This window comes from Drosophila innubila (assembly GCF_004354385.1).
Source record: "Drosophila innubila isolate TH190305 chromosome 2R unlocalized genomic scaffold, UK_Dinn_1.0 1_C_2R, whole genome shotgun sequence".
In the NCBI taxonomy this organism is placed as follows: domain Eukaryota; kingdom Metazoa; phylum Arthropoda; class Insecta; order Diptera; family Drosophilidae; genus Drosophila; species Drosophila innubila.
Genome location: NW_022995374.1, coordinates 24,412,874 through 24,433,128, shown reverse-complemented (window position 1 = coordinate 24,433,128; position 20,255 = coordinate 24,412,874). Strand labels below are relative to the sequence as shown.

The following is a 20,255-nucleotide window of genomic DNA, read 5'->3' as shown; positions in this document are numbered from 1 at the left end:
AAGGATTAGCTTCAGTCGGGCCTATCAGTTGGTGCAGATTACTTACTGTGCTTATTGGCGGGCGTGGCAGCGCCTGTGGGCGGTGGACCTGGCACGCTGAAACTCTTGAGAGGATGACCACGCTTAGCGCTATCAATGGTGGACACACAATTGCCATTGCCTGCTGCCCCATTGCCTCCCGCTGTGCCGCCCGTGTAACCAGCATTGCTGCAATTGAATGAAAAGGAGAAACAACAATTGGTTTTTAGTTAAAGCATTATCTTTGGATTCATACAAAAGAGGGGAAGGCAATCAAATGGAACATGGAGCGTGTCGAGTGAAGAGAGAGATAGAGAATGGATTCAAGTGGCGTCACGGCAGAAGAAGTGCAGCATCCGCGACCGCTGTATCTGCTGTGCCTTGCGGGCCAGCCGAATGTACGGCTGTCGATCCGAGATGCTCATGATGCGCCAGGCGTGCGCCGCCAGCTCGGTGACAGTCGCCGATGTGCGCATCGTGTAAACGCCCTTGAATTCATGATTAATCAGTATCTTGTCCAGACGAAACTTGTTCAAGAAATTAAGAAACGGCGACGGCGATGCCATCAACAGCAACTGCTGTTGCACGAATCGCGGCAGCGTTCTCTTATCCAGCTGAAGTACACGGTGCGCAGGTCCTTGCACCAGGTCCACCTGTACGGTGGGATCGATGCGGCCCCAACGTGTTCGACTGCACATTTTGAATTGCGTTCGAATTTCGATGAAATCTCTAAAATGCCACCAGGCCAAAATGTTCATCAATTTTGGAAGAAATTTTGTTAAAAACTGTCGAAATTTGAATTTAAAATCGATTTTCTGATCCACAGTGACCCACTTGGCTCACTCCGTTAATTTTAGCGTCAAATTGGTGAAAGAACTTAATTCTTTTCGATATCGACTTTTGATATCGAGCAACTAAGGACGAGAAGGTACGACTATGAGATACCCTAAGCCAAGGCTTTTAGATCCCCCTATACTACAAGTATATCCTAAAAAGCGCCAACTTACCAGAAGTTGGCATCGTAGCCGCCGTAAGGATGCTCCGGCGTCTGGGCCAATGAATTGTTCTGCGGCTGCGTGAGACTCTGCTGGGATAGACCCGTCTCCATGGTCATGTGCGAGCGATTCTGGTGGTTATATTGAGTACGTGGATATTGAGGTCGTTCCATGGTTGAGTTCATTGAGGTGGCTGCTGGGTGAGAGGAAAGAGAGACAGACAGAGGGAGATTAGTATGGAATATTTGGGGAATGGAATGCGATTTGGAACTTACTCATGTAGCCCGCGACATAGGAACGCTTGTCCAGGGAGTTGGTCACGTGTGCCGGCACTGGTGTCTCCACCTCGTACTCGCTGTGGACGACGGAACGTGGGAGTGTTAGGGCGCCACTGCTGGAGGCGTTGTCACTGCAAACGGGCGTGCCAGTGTGCAGACCCTTGTCAATGTTCTTGAGCTCCATTTGATCATGATGTATCCAGAGATCCGGGGGCTTTGGCACGCCCACATTGTTCTTCTGATAGCTGTTGAAGATTGGTGAATATGTCAAGAACAGCTGGGGAATAAAAAGTGGAAAGCAAACCCGACTTACCTCTTCTTAGTGTGCTCTGGCGAGGATTGGGGCTTGCGGCGACAGAGCAGCAGCAAGCCAAGGAGCAGTAGGAACAACACCAGCGCCGTGCCTCCAATGATGATATACAATAGATTCTGATTGTCAGTCCCCTTGGCAATGGTGTCCGCCTCCTGCATGATGACTGCGGCGCTGGTGGTGAATGCCACCAGGGCGGAGAAGGGGGCATTGCTGCTGCCCTTGTTGGTTCGAGCCTGCACCTTGAAGTAGTAGGTGGTATGTGGCTTCAGTGTGGACAGCAGCAGCATCGTCTCCTCGCCATTGAATGCCTCGATCATCCAGTCCCGATCCCGCTTCGTGGTATCCGTCGTATAGTAGACGTTATAGCCGATTATCTGGCCAACAGTATGCTTTGGCGGCAGCCACTTGACGATCACATTGTGGGGATTCAGCTCGTCCAGGCGAACGTTCAGTTCCCTTGGCGGCGTCACTGGCACATTCTGGTAGGTGCTGTTCAGCACGGACATTGACCAGGCCGATTCCCTTCGACCCTTCACTACCTTCACGGCAAACTCGTATTGTGTGTTTGGACGCAGTTCGTTGATCATGCAATTCAGATTGGTGGTGTTGTGGTAACGATATCGAGTCGATCCCGTGATCCCATAGCTGACCATGTACTGACGATTGTCGGTCACGTGCTGGTTCTTGTTCAGCATCGTGTCTGTCCAGTAGACGACTATCGAGGAGCTGGACATGGTGATGGCTCTCAAGCCCACTGGCACCTCCAGTGGCACTGGCACATCCAATGGCTCCTCCTCACGTGTCTTGATATTGTCGTAGATCGGCTGACCCTCTCCCTTAACGTTGCGTGCCCGCAGGGACACCACGTACTCCGTGTTCGACTCGAGTCCCTTGAGCACATGGTAACGTTCCGTCTCCTTCAGCTCGAGCATATTCTCATCGGGTATGCCGCGTCCCCAGCCCAGCACATAGTTGCGAATCTTGATCTCCGGCTGTTGTGGTGGACCCCAGTGGAGTCCAATGTTGTTGGCCCCCGGCTGTATGTTGATCCAGATGGGTTTACCCGGCACCTGGGTCTCGTCCAGATCATTTTCGAGGGTATTCGAGCGATACCATTCGGTGAATGGTCCAGATCCATTCACAGTCATCGCCGAAATCTTCACCTGGTATTCCGCATTGCGATCCAATCCGTTCAGCTCGAAGTATCGAATGTTGGCCGGCGTGCTCTTTACCTGTGGTGCATCCTTGAACTTGCGATAACGTATCTTATAGCCGGTTATCTGTCCATTGCGATCCTCCTCAGCTGGCGGCTCCCAATGTACTGTAATCGTCTGTAGAGTGTAGAGAAGATTGGGATGTGAATGAGCTGGGATGAGATGAATTACGAGTAGAAGCAACTACTTACACTTGAGCTGGTCACCTCCAGCGTCACATTATTCGGTGGTTCCGATGGTGTTGAGGAGTAGGTCTTGACCTTTAGCTCACCGGAGGGATCTCCCATTCCGTTGTGGTTGAAAGGGACTACGCTGATCACATAATCTGTGTAAGGACGCAGGTCAGTCAGCACCAGATCCAAGGACATGCTGTCATTATACAAATCCGCACCGCTGTCGTTCTGTGAATGGATAAGGACGTGGTTCTTGAGAGGATCTAACAATGCTGATAATTTTACTTACCTCCGAATAGTAGACCCGATACTTGAGTATCTCGCCATTGGTCACTGTTGGTGGACTCCAGTGCACATAGATCTCCTTGTGATTGCGGGCATATGCATCCACATTCCGTGGCGGACCCGCTATGTTCACCTCCGGCTGTGTGCTGGCTTCCAAGGCTTGCGAGGATTCACCCATGCCAAAGTTGGTGTTGGCCACCACACGGAACTGATAGGTTCGACCTGGCAACAGTGACTGTATGCTAACCTGTTGATCCTCGTGCGATTGCGTCACAATCTTCTGCTCACTGTGGACAGGACCATCAAAAATTTCTTATTTCATATTTCTCCCATTAAATTTACACAAATAACTGCAAGCTTAAAACAGTCATAACTACCATGATATTTAACCGATCTTGATAGCACGATCAAAAATAATAAAAGGTAACATCAAAAAAAATATTCTATTTTAAATATTGTTGGTATGGATATATAGTAATCTTGTTTTAAATGGAATTCATAGATGTCTCTGTGTCAAATTTGGTTGCTCCAACTTTTATACCCGCTGAGATCTGCTTGTTCATATAGACAGACTAAATCGATGTTGATCAAGAGTGTATATGTATATACTTTTCCTACCTGTTATATACATTGCAACAAATATATTACGATTATACGCTTTTACTCAACGAGCAATGAGTGCAATAAACATAGCTATAATTTACTTAAAACTATCTTAGTATTATTATTAATTCGAATATATTGTTTATACAATAATAGTATATATCAGCGGTAGGCATGAATTATTCAATCGGAAATAATAGTAAGTTTATGTTGTTGAGTTCTACTTTGCAAAAAATAAGGGAAAGAGCAGTCGGAGCACTCTGATCAAAAGCGCTGGTATTTATTACATTTTTTTGTATATTTTTGATATGTAATCAACTATTTATTTATATATATTTACATATAAGTAGTTTGTTTAGTAGTAGTTTTAATTTTTGAGGAAGGATCTTGTTGGGACTGTTTGGAACTTACCGCTCGCTGTTGTTCACCCGATAGAAGACGGTGTAGGAGACCACCTCGTTGGCGTTCTGCTGGGGTTCCTGCCAGCTCAGTGTGACGAAGCGTGGCTTCACAATCTGTGCCACGAGGCTGCGGGGTGCACTAGGAAGGCGGGCGAGGAGGCCACTGCTCATGGGTTTGGGATCAACGGAAGTATCCACGCCTGCTGTCAAATCTGTTGAGGCAAAATTGGATGTGGGGGGCATTTGTTGTTGTTGTTGTTGCTGTTGGGATTTCTTGTTCTGATTCTGCCAGGAGGCCAGTATTTTGTTCCCGTTCATCTCCTGCTTAGACTCGGCCTCGTCATAGTCATCGTAATTATCGTCATCGTGAAAGTCTACGTCGTCGTCCGCTTCCTTTTGGCCCTGTCGACGCAGTGCACCCGCCTCATCTGCCTGCTGCTCGGCAGGACGCAGGAATTTGCGCAAGTTTCGTTGGGGAAACTCCGCGGATTTGTCATTCGCATAATTGTCCTCGTCCTCGTCCGCATCCGGGAATCTGCTGCCACCGGATTTGGTGCGCAGTTCACCAGAACTAAAGGGTCGTCGTCGTTTCATGGTCATGTCTGAGGTCTGAAGGGATTTTGTGGTCTGACCTTGTGCCTTACGTTGTTTGATTTTGGCTTTAGGATGCGGAACGGAATGTGGATCGGTTGGGTTTTGGGTGTGGAAATAATGAGTTCATTGGAGATGGGATAAAAAAAGAATAAACAATTGAATAAAACAATAAGTTAAGAAATGATGTAATAAAGGTAATAATATAATGATTTATTAACTAGAATAATGCAATAAAACAAATCAAAAGTTGACCCAATTCGCTTTTCTTTTATGTGTGTTTTAGTCGGAAAAGGAAGTGAGAATTACAATCTTTCGGTTGATACTTAACGAATATAGTTTCAGTTTAGATCAGCGTTGGGCACCGAAATTTTGCAAAATGAACACATAAAGAAAATGTGTAGACTGAGCGAAGATAGAATTAAAAAATATATAGTAATTTTAATAGATAGTAATCAAGAGATTAATAAGGATCTCAATATCAAAAGACACACTTCGAATTGAGCTATATTCCCGTGTTAAGGAAACCAGTTACTGTGCGTTGACAAAGAAGGCGACATAAAGCCGCCAATTTGTTAAAAGAGCTCGATCAGTTAATACGAGTCCAATTACCTTGTTTTTAAATTGGTTTCCCTAAAATTCAGAAGTGTTTTATGTGAATAAAAACGTTAAGTTATTGTCGAATTTAAAAAAAAAGCGAATTGAGAAAATAACTAAATACACAAACAATACGAAACATATACACATTTATATACACACACATAGGAAATTATTATACAATAGCTGAGGGAATCTGGGGGTAGGATTTGGCGTAAATTTTGTATAGTTATCGACATTATAATACAGTTAGGAGGCTCGTTAGAGGCGCCAATTGCTTAAGCTGGAGAAATACTGGACACCAAGCTAAGTAGTATATAGAGACTACGTCTACTAAGTTACAGAAAAATGACTTACCTCCTGGCGCAACGACACGTAGTCGGGCGGAGGCCTGAACACTGCCGGCGGGATTGGTGCCGATGCATTGGAACATGCCTGCGTCGGAGTAGAGGAGTCCATGGATGCGCAGATTGTGGCCATTGACGAACTGCATGTACTCATTGGGCGTGATGACATCGCCGTTCTTTAGCCAGCGTATGCTTGGTTTCGGTTTCCCATGGATGGAGCACTCCAGATTGAGGACTTCCTTCTCGGATGCAGTCTTATCCCGAGGTGACTGAATGAACTTGGGCGGTACCTGAACCTGCACCGTGGCCTGGGCATCCAGGGAGTCAACGGTGTTGCTGGCCCGGCACTGATAGTTACCAGAGTCAATGTCCTCGGCACTGGAGATCTGCAGGGAGCCGGTGCCGGTGATGGAGAAACGGGAATCGAGGTGATTGAGATCCAGCTCTTCGCCGTTCCTCAACCATTTGATCTGGGGCTTGGGCACACCATTTGCCACACAGTCCAGAGTGACGGTGTCGCCCTCGCTGACCGTCTTCGGGGAGGGTCCCACCAGGAAGGAGGGTGCCACCGCCTGATCCATGCTAGCCTCGGTAGCCTTCTTGATGTTCAGATTCGTCTTGCTGCTCAGCCGAAAGACGCTGCCCGAGGTGACGTTGCACTGATAGGCACCACGATCACTGGGTGCCACCTCATCGATCTCCAGCGCGCCATTGGGCAGCACCACCATACGCAGCTTGTCCAGTGGCAGCGGCATATCATCCTTGTACCACTGCACCGTATGCTTCAGTCCCGGTTGCCACACATGCTCCCCCACCATGCAACGGAAATAGGCCGTTTGTCCGGGCAGCAGATACGTCTCGATGAAGTCCTGATTGAGCTCCGGCTGACGGGCAATCGCCACCAGCGCCGGTCGACTGAGCACGCTCCCAATGCCATCGGCACTTAGGAGACATTGATAGGCGCCGGTGAGTCCACGATTCTCCTCCACGGAACTAATGTAGAGCGAACCATTCTTGAGCTGTGTCCGAAATGTATCCCCGACAACGCCCAGATCCTGACCGTCGGGTCCACGCCAGCGTATGCTTGTCCCAATGGGCGTGGCCTTGCCCTTGCCAGCGGCTTTGCCCGCGCACTGCAACAACACGGAATGGCCCTCGGGCACAACAGAGTCCTGTGGCTCCAGTGTGAACGTGAGTGCTGCAAATGAGGAACAGAACAGAGAGAGGACAAGTGGTTAACTTGTTGTTGTTGCTGTTGTCGAGTTGAAGTCACCCCCAACATGGTTGACCTGTACAGAGCACGCGCATCCACTTGACGGGTGGATGAGTCGGGTAGGCAGCTGCATTCTGTCAACTTGTAAACATGCCTGAATAATTGAAGCTACGAAAGCACACCCACTTCTGTCTCCCACCCTTTACCTCCCTCTTTCACTCCTCTGCCCTCGTCCGCTCTTCTGAGTTCCTCCTCAGGCCAGACAAATATTTGCATTTCCACTTTGACTTCAGTCTCTGATGGAGGCGCTGCCAATGAATAGCCTAACATCCTTTAATGGCAACAGCACAAAAATCGAATCTTTCTGCAGCTTCCCCTAAGCTAAAGTAAAAGTATCCCTGAAGCTGCGGACTAAGTCTTAAACAGGGTGATTTAATGACTCGTTGAGCTTGCGCCTTTAGCCTCTGAGTTGACGCTTCGGAACGAGTTTTGATTCAGTTTTAAACTGGTTCAATCTGTCTTTGAAATAAGTCATCTACAGTGTATAGCTTTAATCCCAATTTCCTCCATAAACTAAAGTTTGTTTAATTTGTTATAATTATTAGGTTTGCTAGTTCGCGATTATTTTATAAACGGATGGATTTAAAAATTGGGAATTTAATTTTGAGTTGTGAGCGTTTTTAAACAATTAATAATTTAAATAATTATTTAACTTCAATTCAGCCTACATCATAAAATTCAATATTGTATCTATAATTATTTGCAAGATACGAAAGTGAACAACTTGAGAACCAGTTAATATTAATTAACTCTATCTAGCTGCTTTCATTGTCAACTCTATCTGCTTGTTGCTTTAATTTGATATTTGAACAGCATTAATTAGGCATCCATAAGGACTTGAGATCCTGGTCTTTCATAATTTGCAACATTTATTCAGCTGAGCAAATGAAAAAAGAAGGTTGAAACAGGTGCAGCAACTTGGCCAGGGTTAATTTAAGACCCATCTCCCTCGTCTCTTCTCTCCCTTCCTCTCGTCAACATTCCAGTATGTTGACCTCAACGAGTTTCAACCTTTGAGTTTGACTTGGGCCAAGTATGCTGGCAATTTGCTGGCTTTTGTTTTGGCTTCCGCCACGTTTCGTTCTCTGCTCTGAAGTTTACCAAGTTTACGAAGCGTGTAGGATCCAATGCATCTCTCTCTCTCTATCCCCCTTTATTCCAACTCACCCCATTTCTCTGGTTACTCCTCGACTTCATTAGGGTAACAAATTTATGCCCTGCACAGAACCAGGAAACAACAGAAGCAGCTACTTAGCTGGATCTGCAGTTAATGCATTCGGCAACCTGAGCACAAGTCGATTGCCTTACTCTGCTCTCTGCTCTTTCAATTTCAATTTCAATTTCTATTCCACTTCTGGGTTCATATTGCTCTTCTTACTGTTGCTGTTGCTGCTGTTGAAGTCATGCATTTAAAGTCCCTTCGTGTGGTTTTTATGGTTATTGCCCCTCGCAATCCCGCCCGCTCTTTACAGCCAAGTAGAAAAGGTTCTTCGCGACTCATTGGCAGTCACATTTCACTCGACGCCAAGTAATTTTATTCGCAGTTCAGTCCAGACACATGACTGTGTAGCAAATACCCTATACATGATTGGCGACAAAGGGTACATAAACACGTTGAATGAAATGCAGTACGACTTCAATCAGTTTTTCTTCTCTCTTCTCGAATGCTAGGTAAACATAGAAAATTTTCATCGGTAATAGAAACTCTTATTTAATAAGCTCATCTTACGTAACCTACTGAACATCACGATTTCTTAATTATTTGATGGCAGGGTATAAGCAAGTTTATCACTTTCCAATACTATTTTCAACTAGCTTCTAAAGTCGCCTTTTAGGCGCTGTTCCATTAGACTAAACACACACTGAATGCTGCTGAATGTAACTGATTGGTCTACCTTATAGACCACCTTCCCTTTCAGTCTCTTTCTTCTCTTCTCTTCTCTTACCCTCTTTGCTGTCCGCCTATTTGCAGCTGCATTTTGATTGACATTTGCTCTCTCAAGTCCCATGTTTTGGTATTGGATTTCATCATGCATTGAATTGGGCTCACATTTCGTGCTACCTGCACTTTGTGGCACGTCTCAATTATGTGCCACGCCCGCATACATACATCTATCGATGTAGAAGCCAGCTGCATTTTCGAATACATAATTTGAAAAATATGCCAAAATCATAAAAACATAATGGAGCTTTAAATCAAATGAAGACATCCTCACAATCAAAATATGTAAACGCAACGGGGCGCGCAATCAATTAAAATAGTTTTTATTGCTCGAATTGATTTTTATTGTTTCTACGTTCTATCTGTAGATACAGAGACAACTCATAGATACGCGCAACACTTACCAGATACATTTCGAAAGGCAAATTGAGGTTATCTTTGCTCTCTCTCCCACTGTCTGGAAATATGTGTCAATTGGTTTTAGTGTTCGATTCGTTTCGTGAAAGTCTCTTATCAAAGGAATGCAACTGTCGCCAGTTATAAAAAAAAAGGCGGCAGAAGAAGAAGTGGGTCGAGGTGGGAGGTTATGTGAGGCAGCTGCCACAAATTAAATCAATTATCAATTATTATCATATGTCGAAAATAAACAGCCAAAAATCAAACGAGAATTAATTAAATGCTAATTGAAATAATCAATTATACGCGATACATTAAAATTCAGAGAGAGTGGTGGACAAAATGTAGAGAGAGAGAGAGAAAAGGAAAAATAACAGCACTTGAAGGATTTAATTCTACTTCTCATTGCTTGGTTTGCCACAAATTGAAGCTGCAACAAGCGGAAAGTTGCTCTGGCCCCAAACACGGATAACTCAGCAACGTAATCAAATTTCGTAAATTTCAGAAAATTTCGGTAAATTTTGTATTGCAGCCATTAGCAGGGCCTTTCACTCTGATCTCTCCCCCATTATCTCCTTTCCCTCCTCTCAAGTTACATTCCCCTGCCACAAAGGCGGCGTGGCATATGGAAACTTTGTCCGGCTCCAGCTTGTGTCGCTGGCAATTAAATGAGGCAAAAGTTGTTGTTGATTTTGCTTCTGCTGTTGGCTAATATGCCACATGCCTCGTCATGTGGCAACTGATAAGATGTCAGTCCTTCTATATGTCTGTCTGGCTTCCTGTGCGGCACTAACTTAGTATTTCTATGTGTCGATGTTGTTCCCAATCTATTTAAGTGCATTAGTCAAATGTTCAGCAGGGCAAAAACTCGAAAAGTACAAAGTAATTACGTTTCATCAACTTATTTGGTTAAAACATGTGGTTTATAAATTATAAAGACAAGTTCTTTTAATCTCCAACAAGCCATAACTAATTTTCAGTTTTTCTAAAATCCACTTTATTTGCTTTTAAACGTCAAAATACGAGTATTTTAAATGAGATTTGATTACAATTAAAGAATATTCATTTAAATTCATTTCAAAACTGAACAAAAAGGCCTTTTTTATAACAAAAGTGAATTATTTTTTCTTTTCGTTCAGTTGCTTTTTAAAGCAACTATGATCAGAATTTATTGACTTTTAAATACACGTTCAAAGAGCTTAAATTAAAATACGTCAGTCAACAAATTTCATTTTTGAAATGATGTCCTATCATTAAATAAAAAATTTTAAATTCCAGAGAAAATAGTCTATTTTGTCATTACCGTTGTATAATGCTTCAGAAGATATTAAAATTCGCGAACAATCTACACTATTAAAACTTCATAAAGAAAAAAGAAACGTCACCCACAATACTAATTTAATTTTTGGGCTTTACACTGTAGTCTTATTCTTTAAAGAATTTTTATAAATCAAAAAAAGAAGACATGAAACAGCAAGGAAGATCATTTACTTAAATATATGATATCACAAACTCAGAAACTTCATATAAAATACAGCAAATGTCGAAAAAGTTACATTTATTAATTTTACTGTAATAAAGTACTTAAAAAGGATTTAAAATTCGCGAATTGGTGCAGAAAACGCAACTAGGAACATCCACTGGATAGGATTTTGCAAATAATTTTATGCATTTTACCAAGCTCTTGTTTGGCCTTTGTTTCGGCGGAAACAGAAAAAAGTGAATGTAATGGGAAGGAGAGAAGAGGGAACGTTGCATTACTCTTATTATGCGCTTGCCCCCAACTACTGACTTTCCTCCTACTAGGCTACCCAATCTCACCATTGACGAATTTAGCGGAGTTTTTTTTTTTTCGCATTTTTTTCGCTTGAAAAGAATGTTTTTTCCTATTCATCGAAGCGTAGGAGTAGGCTGTAAAATATGTAAATATATAATGGACTGACGGCAACACAAATCCCCTACACACCCCTTCCGATTTCCCCTACCTTTTGTGATAAAATAGAAATGCAAATTCGATGTTAAATCCTTAAAGTTGACAAGAGATTTGCATGCGAAATCAACGAAATGCTTAAAGAATTTCTATTTCTCTATCTAATATCCAAGCTCTGGGGCGTATCAGGAAACACATTAGAGGTACGAGTCAGCAGAAATATAGCATGTGGGCTCTCATATATCATATGATGAACCGTCGCACCACCGCGACATACAAATAAAACGAGGGTAGAGAACAATATTTATTTTAATTAACGATATAAAAGCATAAATATTTTTACGTTAAAAAATGATAATGCCTCGTTGTGACTTAATTGAGTTGCCAGCAATTCTTCATTCCTCGGTTCCCGTTCAGCCCCTCCTTACCCTTCGCTTCTTGCCTTTGCAACTTTTGAGTTTGCTTTAATTATGAGTGCTGGATGTCGTTTCGTGCTCATTGAATCAAATTAAACAATTACAATTTCTACGAGATTTGAGTACTTCCCCAGAAAAAAGCTGAGTAGAGTTTAAATTATGGTCAAAGAAATTGAATTGAAATTTGTAGAAAAGAAAGGCGAAAAACATGTGGAGTAGACTTTTATTATTATTAAATATGCGTTCAGCTTAATTGACTTTAATTGTTGAAAATGTTGCAACTTAAACAAACAGCAACAAAAATACTCAAATGTGCAAGTCACGCACATAAAATAAATGATTTACATAATCTTTAGATACAGCCAATCGATTCAAATGTCAGTGACAACCAAAGTGCAGTAGATGCAGTGAACGAATAAGAGGAGAGAAGAAAAGAGTGCAAGTGGCGAGAGCAGTTCATGAGTTAGAGTTAAATCTATTTATAGCTTTAACTTAATTTCTAGCGAGCTTTAAAACGTTTAAGAAGATCACACAAAGCAGAAGAGGAACATTGAATGAACTAACAAGAGCGTAAAGGGAAAAAGAGTGAGATGTGTGAAGATCCTTACATTTATCTAGAAGAGAGTGGGCGAAAGAGAATGACAGACAGAAAGACAGCATATTTTATGCTAAGATCGATAACGTTTACGAATCTCGCAACAAAAAACAATGGATGCAATGAATGCTCTCTGCTAAACACACATGACAGTTAGAAACGAGCTTGCTCTCTTAAATGTGCTAGGAATGAATGTACAGCCAGTAAAACGCTTAAAGATTTCAAAAAAGGGGGAATTGGTGAAAATGCATGTACACTATTGAAACTGTATATCGTATTAAATATTATCAAAGTGTTAAACTTCAAGTTGAATGCACCAAACATGGCTAATGCTTGAAGCCAGTCAATTTAACTGTGAAAGTCGTCAACTAGTCAGTTTAGGCCAGTTCCAGTTCTCCTGGCTAACAGCATGAATATTTATGATTTTCCAATGAATTTGCATATTTTACGATTTTTCATTTGCAAGCGATAAAAATAAACAACAACAACAACAACATTAACATCAACACGCTAAGCAGATGCGACAGCCAGAGCAATAGCTCCAATCCATGTCCATGTCCACATCCACATCCACATCCAGGTTCAGGTCCAGATCCACCTCAGCATACACACAATATGCAAATTTTTTATGTCCACAGCCAGAGCAACAAAAGTAAACGATAAAAAATTAGCAGTTCGTAAGAAAAACGCTGTCAACTTTTTTGCTTGCTTGATTTTCCTTTTCGCCAGACACAAAATTGATGGTCAAAATGGTTTCTGTTAACTGGAACTGTTAGTGGATCAGCAGCAACTACTCTTACACGCCTGAGTTTTTTAGGCTTAAATCAATTGTCTAATTGCCTGGACTATGGGTCACGCCCCCTCGTACTGAGACGCGCCCTCAGCCTGTGCATGAAAAATACCAATCAAATTTGCATTTGGAAAAAAGAGAAAACAAAGAATAGGAAGAAAATTGCAAAATGCAAACACGCAAAAGACGCGCGCAATTAGCCAAAATTGTATGTATGAGCAACAACACCAACAACAACAACAACAACTGCAGCAGTAGCAACAACAACATGAACAAATATTTAAAGAAGCAGCCAACAAATGTGGCTATCGCCAGGCCAAGATCGCATTGGCTGACCGAGAAACAGAGAGAGAAGGAGTGAAAAGGCCATTAGAGCGGGCTAATGGTAGCACCTTTTAAGGTTAAATTGGGCCTCCAAAAAGCAGGAGGCAGCGGAGCATTTGGAGTGGAGGGAGGCAGCTTCTCTGTGTATGTGTTGAATCCAGCTGAAAGCCATCGTCTTATCGCCAGCTAAATTTATGCGCAGCAGCCGGGCTGCTAAGGGTTAAAATGTGCCAATAAGCCAGGCCAAAATGCGGGCCAAATGTTTAAATCGTCTCGGCGAAATCTACATAGACAGAGGCCCAAGTTTTAAGCCTTAGATCCAGACACTCGCTGCACTCAATTGCATTTGCATTTGGCTAGGAAAATAGCTCCTCGAACTGCAACTTCAGTTGCTGCCTTGGCTATCGGGAAATGTGCATCGCACGCTCGCGCCACAACGCAACCCAGAGCCTTGGGGCAACAGCGAACAATGCCCCAAAAGACGGTTACACGAGGGCGGTTCCAAATGTTTCTAGCCTCACTATAATACAAAAATTTTAAAAAAGTTATTTATTTCAATATAGTTTTCTTCTAAGGCAACACACACAGTTAGGTCTGCAGAATAAGAAAGATAGTAAGCTAGGTAACTGATGCTGGCTATCATTATCGTAATCATTATTATCATCAAGGCTGCAAACCTCCAAAATTTTGTTAAAGGTTCGGTTCGGCGGCTCGAACCATAGAGCAAGACATCAATTCGGTTCGCGAATTGGTATATACACCCCCTGAACCCAAGGTTTGGGTTCGAACCGGGGTTTAATTTCATACAAACCAATTTTTGTATTGATTTACATTTTTCTCTCTTTTTTTATGAAATCAAATTAGAATTATAATTTAAATTTATTTGAAGATTTAAATATGACTTAGTCCGAAGTCTCAAATAATTGCGTAGTATTAGAAAAACATAAAATATATGTAATAATTTTTTTTCAAACCGAACCATTTATTTTAGAAAGCGGTTCGGTTTAGGTTTGGGTTCGCAAGGTAAATAACTTCAAGGGTTCGGTTCATGATCCGGTTCAGGCTGCTTAAAAACCCGAACCGAATCGGTTCTACTAGGTTCGGTTCAGAACCGGTTGGCAGCCTTGATTATCATAATCGTTTTTCTTCCTCCAGATAATCGGTACATACACTACGGGTATTATAAGGCATTTTAATTAATAAATATTTTCGACGTCATCCCTACGATCTTGTTTCAAAAATTACTAATTTTGCTAAAAAAATATTTTAAAAAAAAATAAACTAAGAGCCCCACACAATTGTCATGTAACTCCAAAATATATTTACAATGTTCTTATTTTTTCAGTTACCTCTGTTTGATTTTTTAAATACTGACTGAAAAGATCGGCGAAACTCATCGGACTTACAGCATAAATAAAAATACCAAATAGTTAATGAATATTAAATGACACCATGAATATCCTATCCATATAACTGATAAAATACCAAAGTTTGTTTAACTTACAACTTTGAAACATTTTGGACACTCCTCGTAACTATGGCCACAATCACAGGCATGGGCCAGAGTCGCAGCTCCCACTCCCACTCCAACTCAAAACTGCGAGCTATCGATTTTGGCCTGGCTTGTTGATATTCCATTTGGCTAACCAAACGAACTCTCTGAGCCAAAGCAAGAGCAACACAAAAAGTTGTTGGCGGAAATGTTGCATCGTTAATCCCCGCCAGCTACTCCTCGCTTTCCTTCTCCTCCCTCTGTCTTCCTCCCTTTCCAGCTGGCAACTGTTGTGCGTGTGAATTCGATTCGATGACTCCAAATGGGCAGCGGCGTGTGAAATGCAGCAAAAGCCAAAGGCAGCTGCAATTCAAATTGCAGCATTGCCAAGTGCACAGCGGAAAGCAATTGCAGTCTACACCCTTCTCCCTCTCACCAATTTAATTAATGCGGGGGGTTAATGGAAGGGGGTTGAGAAGTATGTGCGTCTGAGACTTCATTGAACTCGCACAATCACTTAATGAAGTTGAATGTTTAATATTATGGAAATGAATTGAAATCTCTGCATTACATCGATTATAGTTTTAAGAGACTGAAAAACGTTGCAGAATGTGAGGTAAAGAGGAGTTGAGAAGGCAAGAAGATGGGGAATAAACACTTGGGAAAGTAGATCAAGATAAAAAAATTCAAGACTTGTAAATCGTTTAAATGACGAAGGAGAGAAAGCAAGGAAGTACAAAAATAAGGGTCAGAGGTAGACAAGGTAAGGAGAAAGAGAGCAAGAAAATAAGAATTAGAGAACAATGCAGGAGACAAAAATGGTGAGACAAGATTGGAAAATTAAAAAGGAGAGATAAATTGAGAAAAAATGAGAGAAAAATACAAGATCGCAGGGAAAAAAGCTAAAACTGACAGAGACGAGAGTATAATTACGAGAAGATGGACGAAGTCATAAAAAAAGAGGTTGATAGTGGGATTACGGACACAGTCAAAAAGAGAGAGAAGCACAGGAAGAAACAACGATTGATAGAATGCTTGAAAATGAAGGGTGTAGAGGGTGAAAAGATTTAAAATCTTGATTTAAAACATTTAACGATTGATAGAATGCTTGATAGTGAAGGGTGTAGAGGGTGAAGAGAGTTAAACTCTTGATTTAAAACGTTTAAGAAATTGACTCAAATCCAAAGTAAAAACAACTATACAGTTTAAAAGACAAAGGAAGAATGCAAGTGAAAGACAGAACACATAAGAGGTGCTAGCTAGATTGCTGTCCTTTTTTTTTGTTAGTAGACACTTCTTCTTTTGCCCGCCTTTGATTAACACTTCGAGCGACACTTGACGCTTTAAAACGGCGCCTTGTTGAGCCGAGAGGAAAAAACCCATGGCAAAACGTTAAAACGGCCAAAAGTCTGATGCCCTATGGGTGACGAAAACAACGCTAACAAATGCGAGACAAGAGAGAAAGAGAGAGAGGTGTGATGCTGTGTGCGTTTAGATTTAAAGTGAAAAGGCGACAGGATAAGCAAAGCCGCATATGGCATCATGATGCCACAACAGCAACCATCCTGCTCCTCCCCCCTTCCTTCCCACCCTCTTTCGCCTTGGCCACTTCTGCTGTCTGCGCTTGCCCGGGCGACACGAAATGCTGCACAAATATAATTATAAATGTCTGCCTACCATTAGACGAACCCAGACGCCTCGTCAACCTCTCGCCGTCCCCTCCCACTTCTCCCTCTTTCTGTCTGGCATTTTCCCCCCATGATGGGAAAATTGTCGCATCAAGTGAAAACATGAATGGACATGCACAGCGTCGTGGGGAAACTGACCAAAGGGCAGCTAAGCTTTGTCGTTTGATTTCCCTTTACGCTTCTTCACTTTGCTTCCCTCAGTTTAGAGTTGAATTTGACATTTGCCGGTCGGTTTTAAAGTCAACTTTCAATCGATTTGATGACCTATCCCCCTCCCTTTCCCCTCATCACTCCTTTTCCCCTACTTACTCGTAAACCTATCCCAAGCAGCTGCTTTCAATCAGCTTCGACTCCTCTTTTATAACATTTCAATTATGCTAATTACAAGCAGCCATCAAACACCTAATGGCTCTCGGCCAGGATTTATGTGCTGCCCATTCTCCATTTCTCGTACTGCCACGCCCCCCTTTATGCCATGCAACTGTCTAACTGTCTTTCTGCCTGTCCGCCTGTCTTTCCTTCATTTTGTCATTGAGCAATTGCGGTTTGCAGCTAATTTATGAGCTTGCCAACGCCAATTCCCCGACTCCCTCGATTCCAGGACTTCTACTCCCGACTTCCTGCCCCTCTTCCTGAGAGTCTTCTTCACTCTGCCGACGCTTGAATTGCTTTACCGACTGCGCATAAATAGAATACGGCTCTATTTTTTCTATGCCATACTACCAAAAATGAATGAAAATGGAAAGGATTTTTGCAGGAAAAAAGGAATATACGACTTGCTTTAAGAATAATATAAAAAGAAAGCCCTTTAGAATTCTAGGATATATATAAGGAAATTCATTAAAATGTAAACAGCCTGATAGCATAGCCAATTTATATAAAATTCATATGCATTTTAAGAAGTCATTTACAGAAGTCTATGGATATTCTTTAACAGAGGAAATTTTCAGGAATATAAATAATATCCATTTCAAAGCTTGGCGGGACATTTTCATAATTATTTTTTTGGTGCTAGTGCTTTTACAGAAATTTCATAAGAATTTCTCAGATGTTTACAATTATATAAAGAATTCTATTAGTGTTATTTGCCCAATGTAATTTCCAGGAGAATAAAGAATATCCATTTCCCTGCTGTACATAAAATCAAAATAGACGATCAAAGTCTTATTATTGAATTTAGGCTTTTATTTCTTGTTTTACCGTATTTATAGAAAGTTCTTATAGTTTTCTAGAATATTTTTAGTCACAAAAAATTCAGTGTATGTTCTTAGGAACTTCAATGCTTTACAGGGCAACATCTCGTCGATCAAAGTATTGCATAGCTTTCATAGTTGTTTTTAAGGGTGTATTTCTTGCACTAGCCGAAAGGATAGCTTCTGAGAATGCTTTTATGGACGTGTATATTGAACTGGGCCATGAAATTGAAGCAAATGAAGTGAGCAGCAGGAGGAGTTGAAGCAACAGGAGGAGAATGTGGAGGAAACCTTTGTACTCGAACAATGACAATACAAAGTAAGCTCAAATTACACAAGAAACATGGCAGGAGTAGAAGCAGAAGCAGGAGCAGGGAACAGTCTCAGCTGGAGCTGAAGTTGTCTACGATTGTCATCTATGGCACATAATTTGAGTACAACAAATTTTATTATGCACGGCGACAAGTTTATCGCCAAAAGATACGCAAAGAATTGCGTATAGTTTTCTGAAAGCCCGAAGGGAACAATAAGACCAGGAGGAAGGCATGCAGATACCCGAGATCCCAATCCCAATCCCAATCTCATCCTATATGACCAGGCAATATAATAAAGCATGCACAATGCGAGAGCTCGGCATTGTTTAAGTCTAACGGAGCGCCACTCCGACAGTTAGACAGTAAGACAATCCGATGCCTGTCGGCCACATAAATAAAGGTGGCTTCAGGCCGAGAAGAGACCGAGGCTGTTATCATAAGCAAACTGGGCTTGCATACAAATTGGCAAATGGAACGAGCCAAGCTGCAATTTACCAAGGAATGCGCAAACGACAACGACAAAGATGACGTTGAGACATTGCGCGGTAAGGACAAGAGACAAGAAATGAGGCAACTGCTAATGCGGCAACATGGCAAGAATCAAGAGAGAAGATAGAGAGAGGCGCCTTTGCGTCACTGTTTGAGCCACTTAAATAGCTGGTGGCTGTAATGAAGCCACAGTCAAAGGCACAAGTAATAAACGCTTGGCCAAGTTAACAGATTGCCAACAGACTCTGACGCAATATCATACTTCTACTTAATTTAAAACATCAACTTGCCTCCGCAATGCGTAGCCTGATTAAACTTTTATCAGACAGGCAGCAGGCATCCAGCAATGGGAGGCGGCACCACGCCCACTTTGTGCATTGTTGCGTCATTCAAGTTTCAAGTTCTTGTTGCACACACAAAAGGCCAACGGACGAGGCAATTTCCAAGAAGAAAAACGTAAGGAGAAAATCGTAAGAGTTTACATTCTTCAAGAATGTATTATTCATCTTCTCATTTTGTTAACTGGAAGAATACAGATTGCATAAGTTCTCATCTCAGATCGTTAATCATCACACAGTCATTGTCATCCTGCCTCGGTTCCTAACAAAGTTTTCCCCTTTTCCTCCTGCTTGAGCTCAGTTTCGATTTTGTATCAATGAACAAATAGAGCTTATTGGGATATTTCCCCTTTTTTTTTCCCCTCCTTTCAATGGTGTTAAGCCTTTCAAACAGCTTATGACGCGTTGTGCTCACAGAACTTTGCTCAGAAGTGCGTATGCGAAAGACTTAATAATGATGATGCAGTTGAGTACAATGAAGATAATAATGATGATTATGATATTCTTGTTGATGCTGAGTGCAGATTAAATGGAAAATTTCCAATTATGCTCAAATGTAAAGACAAAAGCGTTAGAATAGCTATTATCTCGTCAAATCTGCCTTTTAAACGCTCGATTGCGAGAAGAAAAAAAAACGAAATCTATGGATTTAATTGAATATTTATTCAAAAATTTAAAGTTAAATCGATCAATAGATATTTCAAAATTTGAGAGCAACGTAAGTTGAAACAGAACAGAGTTGTAGAACATGCCTGATAAACATAAACAAAATCAGCTTTTCAAATATTTGAGTGCAAAAATCTAGTTTTTTATGCCATTTTTCCCACTCAAAAGCTATATGCATGTCAAAGGATGGGTACACTGAACTTCAACCTAGACAAATTAGCTAAGCATGCTTCGAGTGTATATACCCTGTAAGAGTAGTACCATAGGGGTATGCTCAGCATCACAATAGCCGCAAGCAAACCAAACGAACCTTTACAAAGATGTCAGATGATAAATGATAAATGTTGCCACAATGGAGGTCAGTTGCCTCAGGGTTGCCCCCTTCCTCCCTCTCTCTCACTCTCTCACACTCAGTTACATGATAATCAGAAACAGCTATCGTTATCGATTACAAACGGCGATAAGATATGCTAGCATAACAGTTACAACGCGTTTCGGGGCGGGTTCAAAATCAGAATCAGATTCTGTCTGCAACTGCCGCCATGTTGATAGTTAACAAATTGATAAGCTTTATCAAACTGTGTCGCAAGCTGC

The 20,255-nt window shown here is 41.9% G+C and overlaps 2 protein-coding genes across 3 annotated transcripts in view; both read right to left on the bottom strand.

Moving 5' to 3' along the window:
• LOC117784856 (neogenin) overlaps nucleotides 1-20,255 on the bottom strand; it is a 44,408-nt gene that overhangs the window by 1,390 nt on the left and 22,763 nt on the right. Inside the window, exons 2-9 of one of the 2 annotated variants that reach the window (XM_034622702.1) lie at nucleotides 5,826-7,013; nucleotides 4,291-4,939; nucleotides 3,281-3,563; nucleotides 3,010-3,219; nucleotides 1,605-2,935; nucleotides 1,289-1,536; nucleotides 1,026-1,209; nucleotides 47-207 (exon numbers count right to left, since the gene is read on the bottom strand). In XM_034622702.1, the coding sequence (XP_034478593.1) occupies nucleotides 47-207; nucleotides 1,026-1,209; nucleotides 1,289-1,536; nucleotides 1,605-2,935; nucleotides 3,010-3,219; nucleotides 3,281-3,563; nucleotides 4,291-4,939; nucleotides 5,826-7,013 (4,254 nt within the window). The remainder of the gene's footprint in view (nucleotides 1-46; nucleotides 208-1,025; nucleotides 1,210-1,288; nucleotides 1,537-1,604; nucleotides 2,936-3,009; nucleotides 3,220-3,280; nucleotides 3,564-4,290; nucleotides 4,940-5,825; nucleotides 7,014-20,255) is intronic. The other variant, XM_034622703.1, reaches the window with a different exon arrangement.
• On the bottom strand, nucleotides 241-795 carry LOC117784883. Its single transcript, XM_034622735.1, has one exon. It carries the CDS (start codon nucleotides 774-776, stop codon nucleotides 342-344), a length of 435 nt encoding a protein of 144 aa, XP_034478626.1. The 5' UTR covers nucleotides 777-795; the 3' UTR covers nucleotides 241-341.

Coding starts and splice junctions, on each gene's coding strand:
- LOC117784883 (XM_034622735.1), bottom strand. CDS start 776: ATGAACATTTTGGCCTGGTGGCATTTTAGAGATTTCATCGAAATTCGA.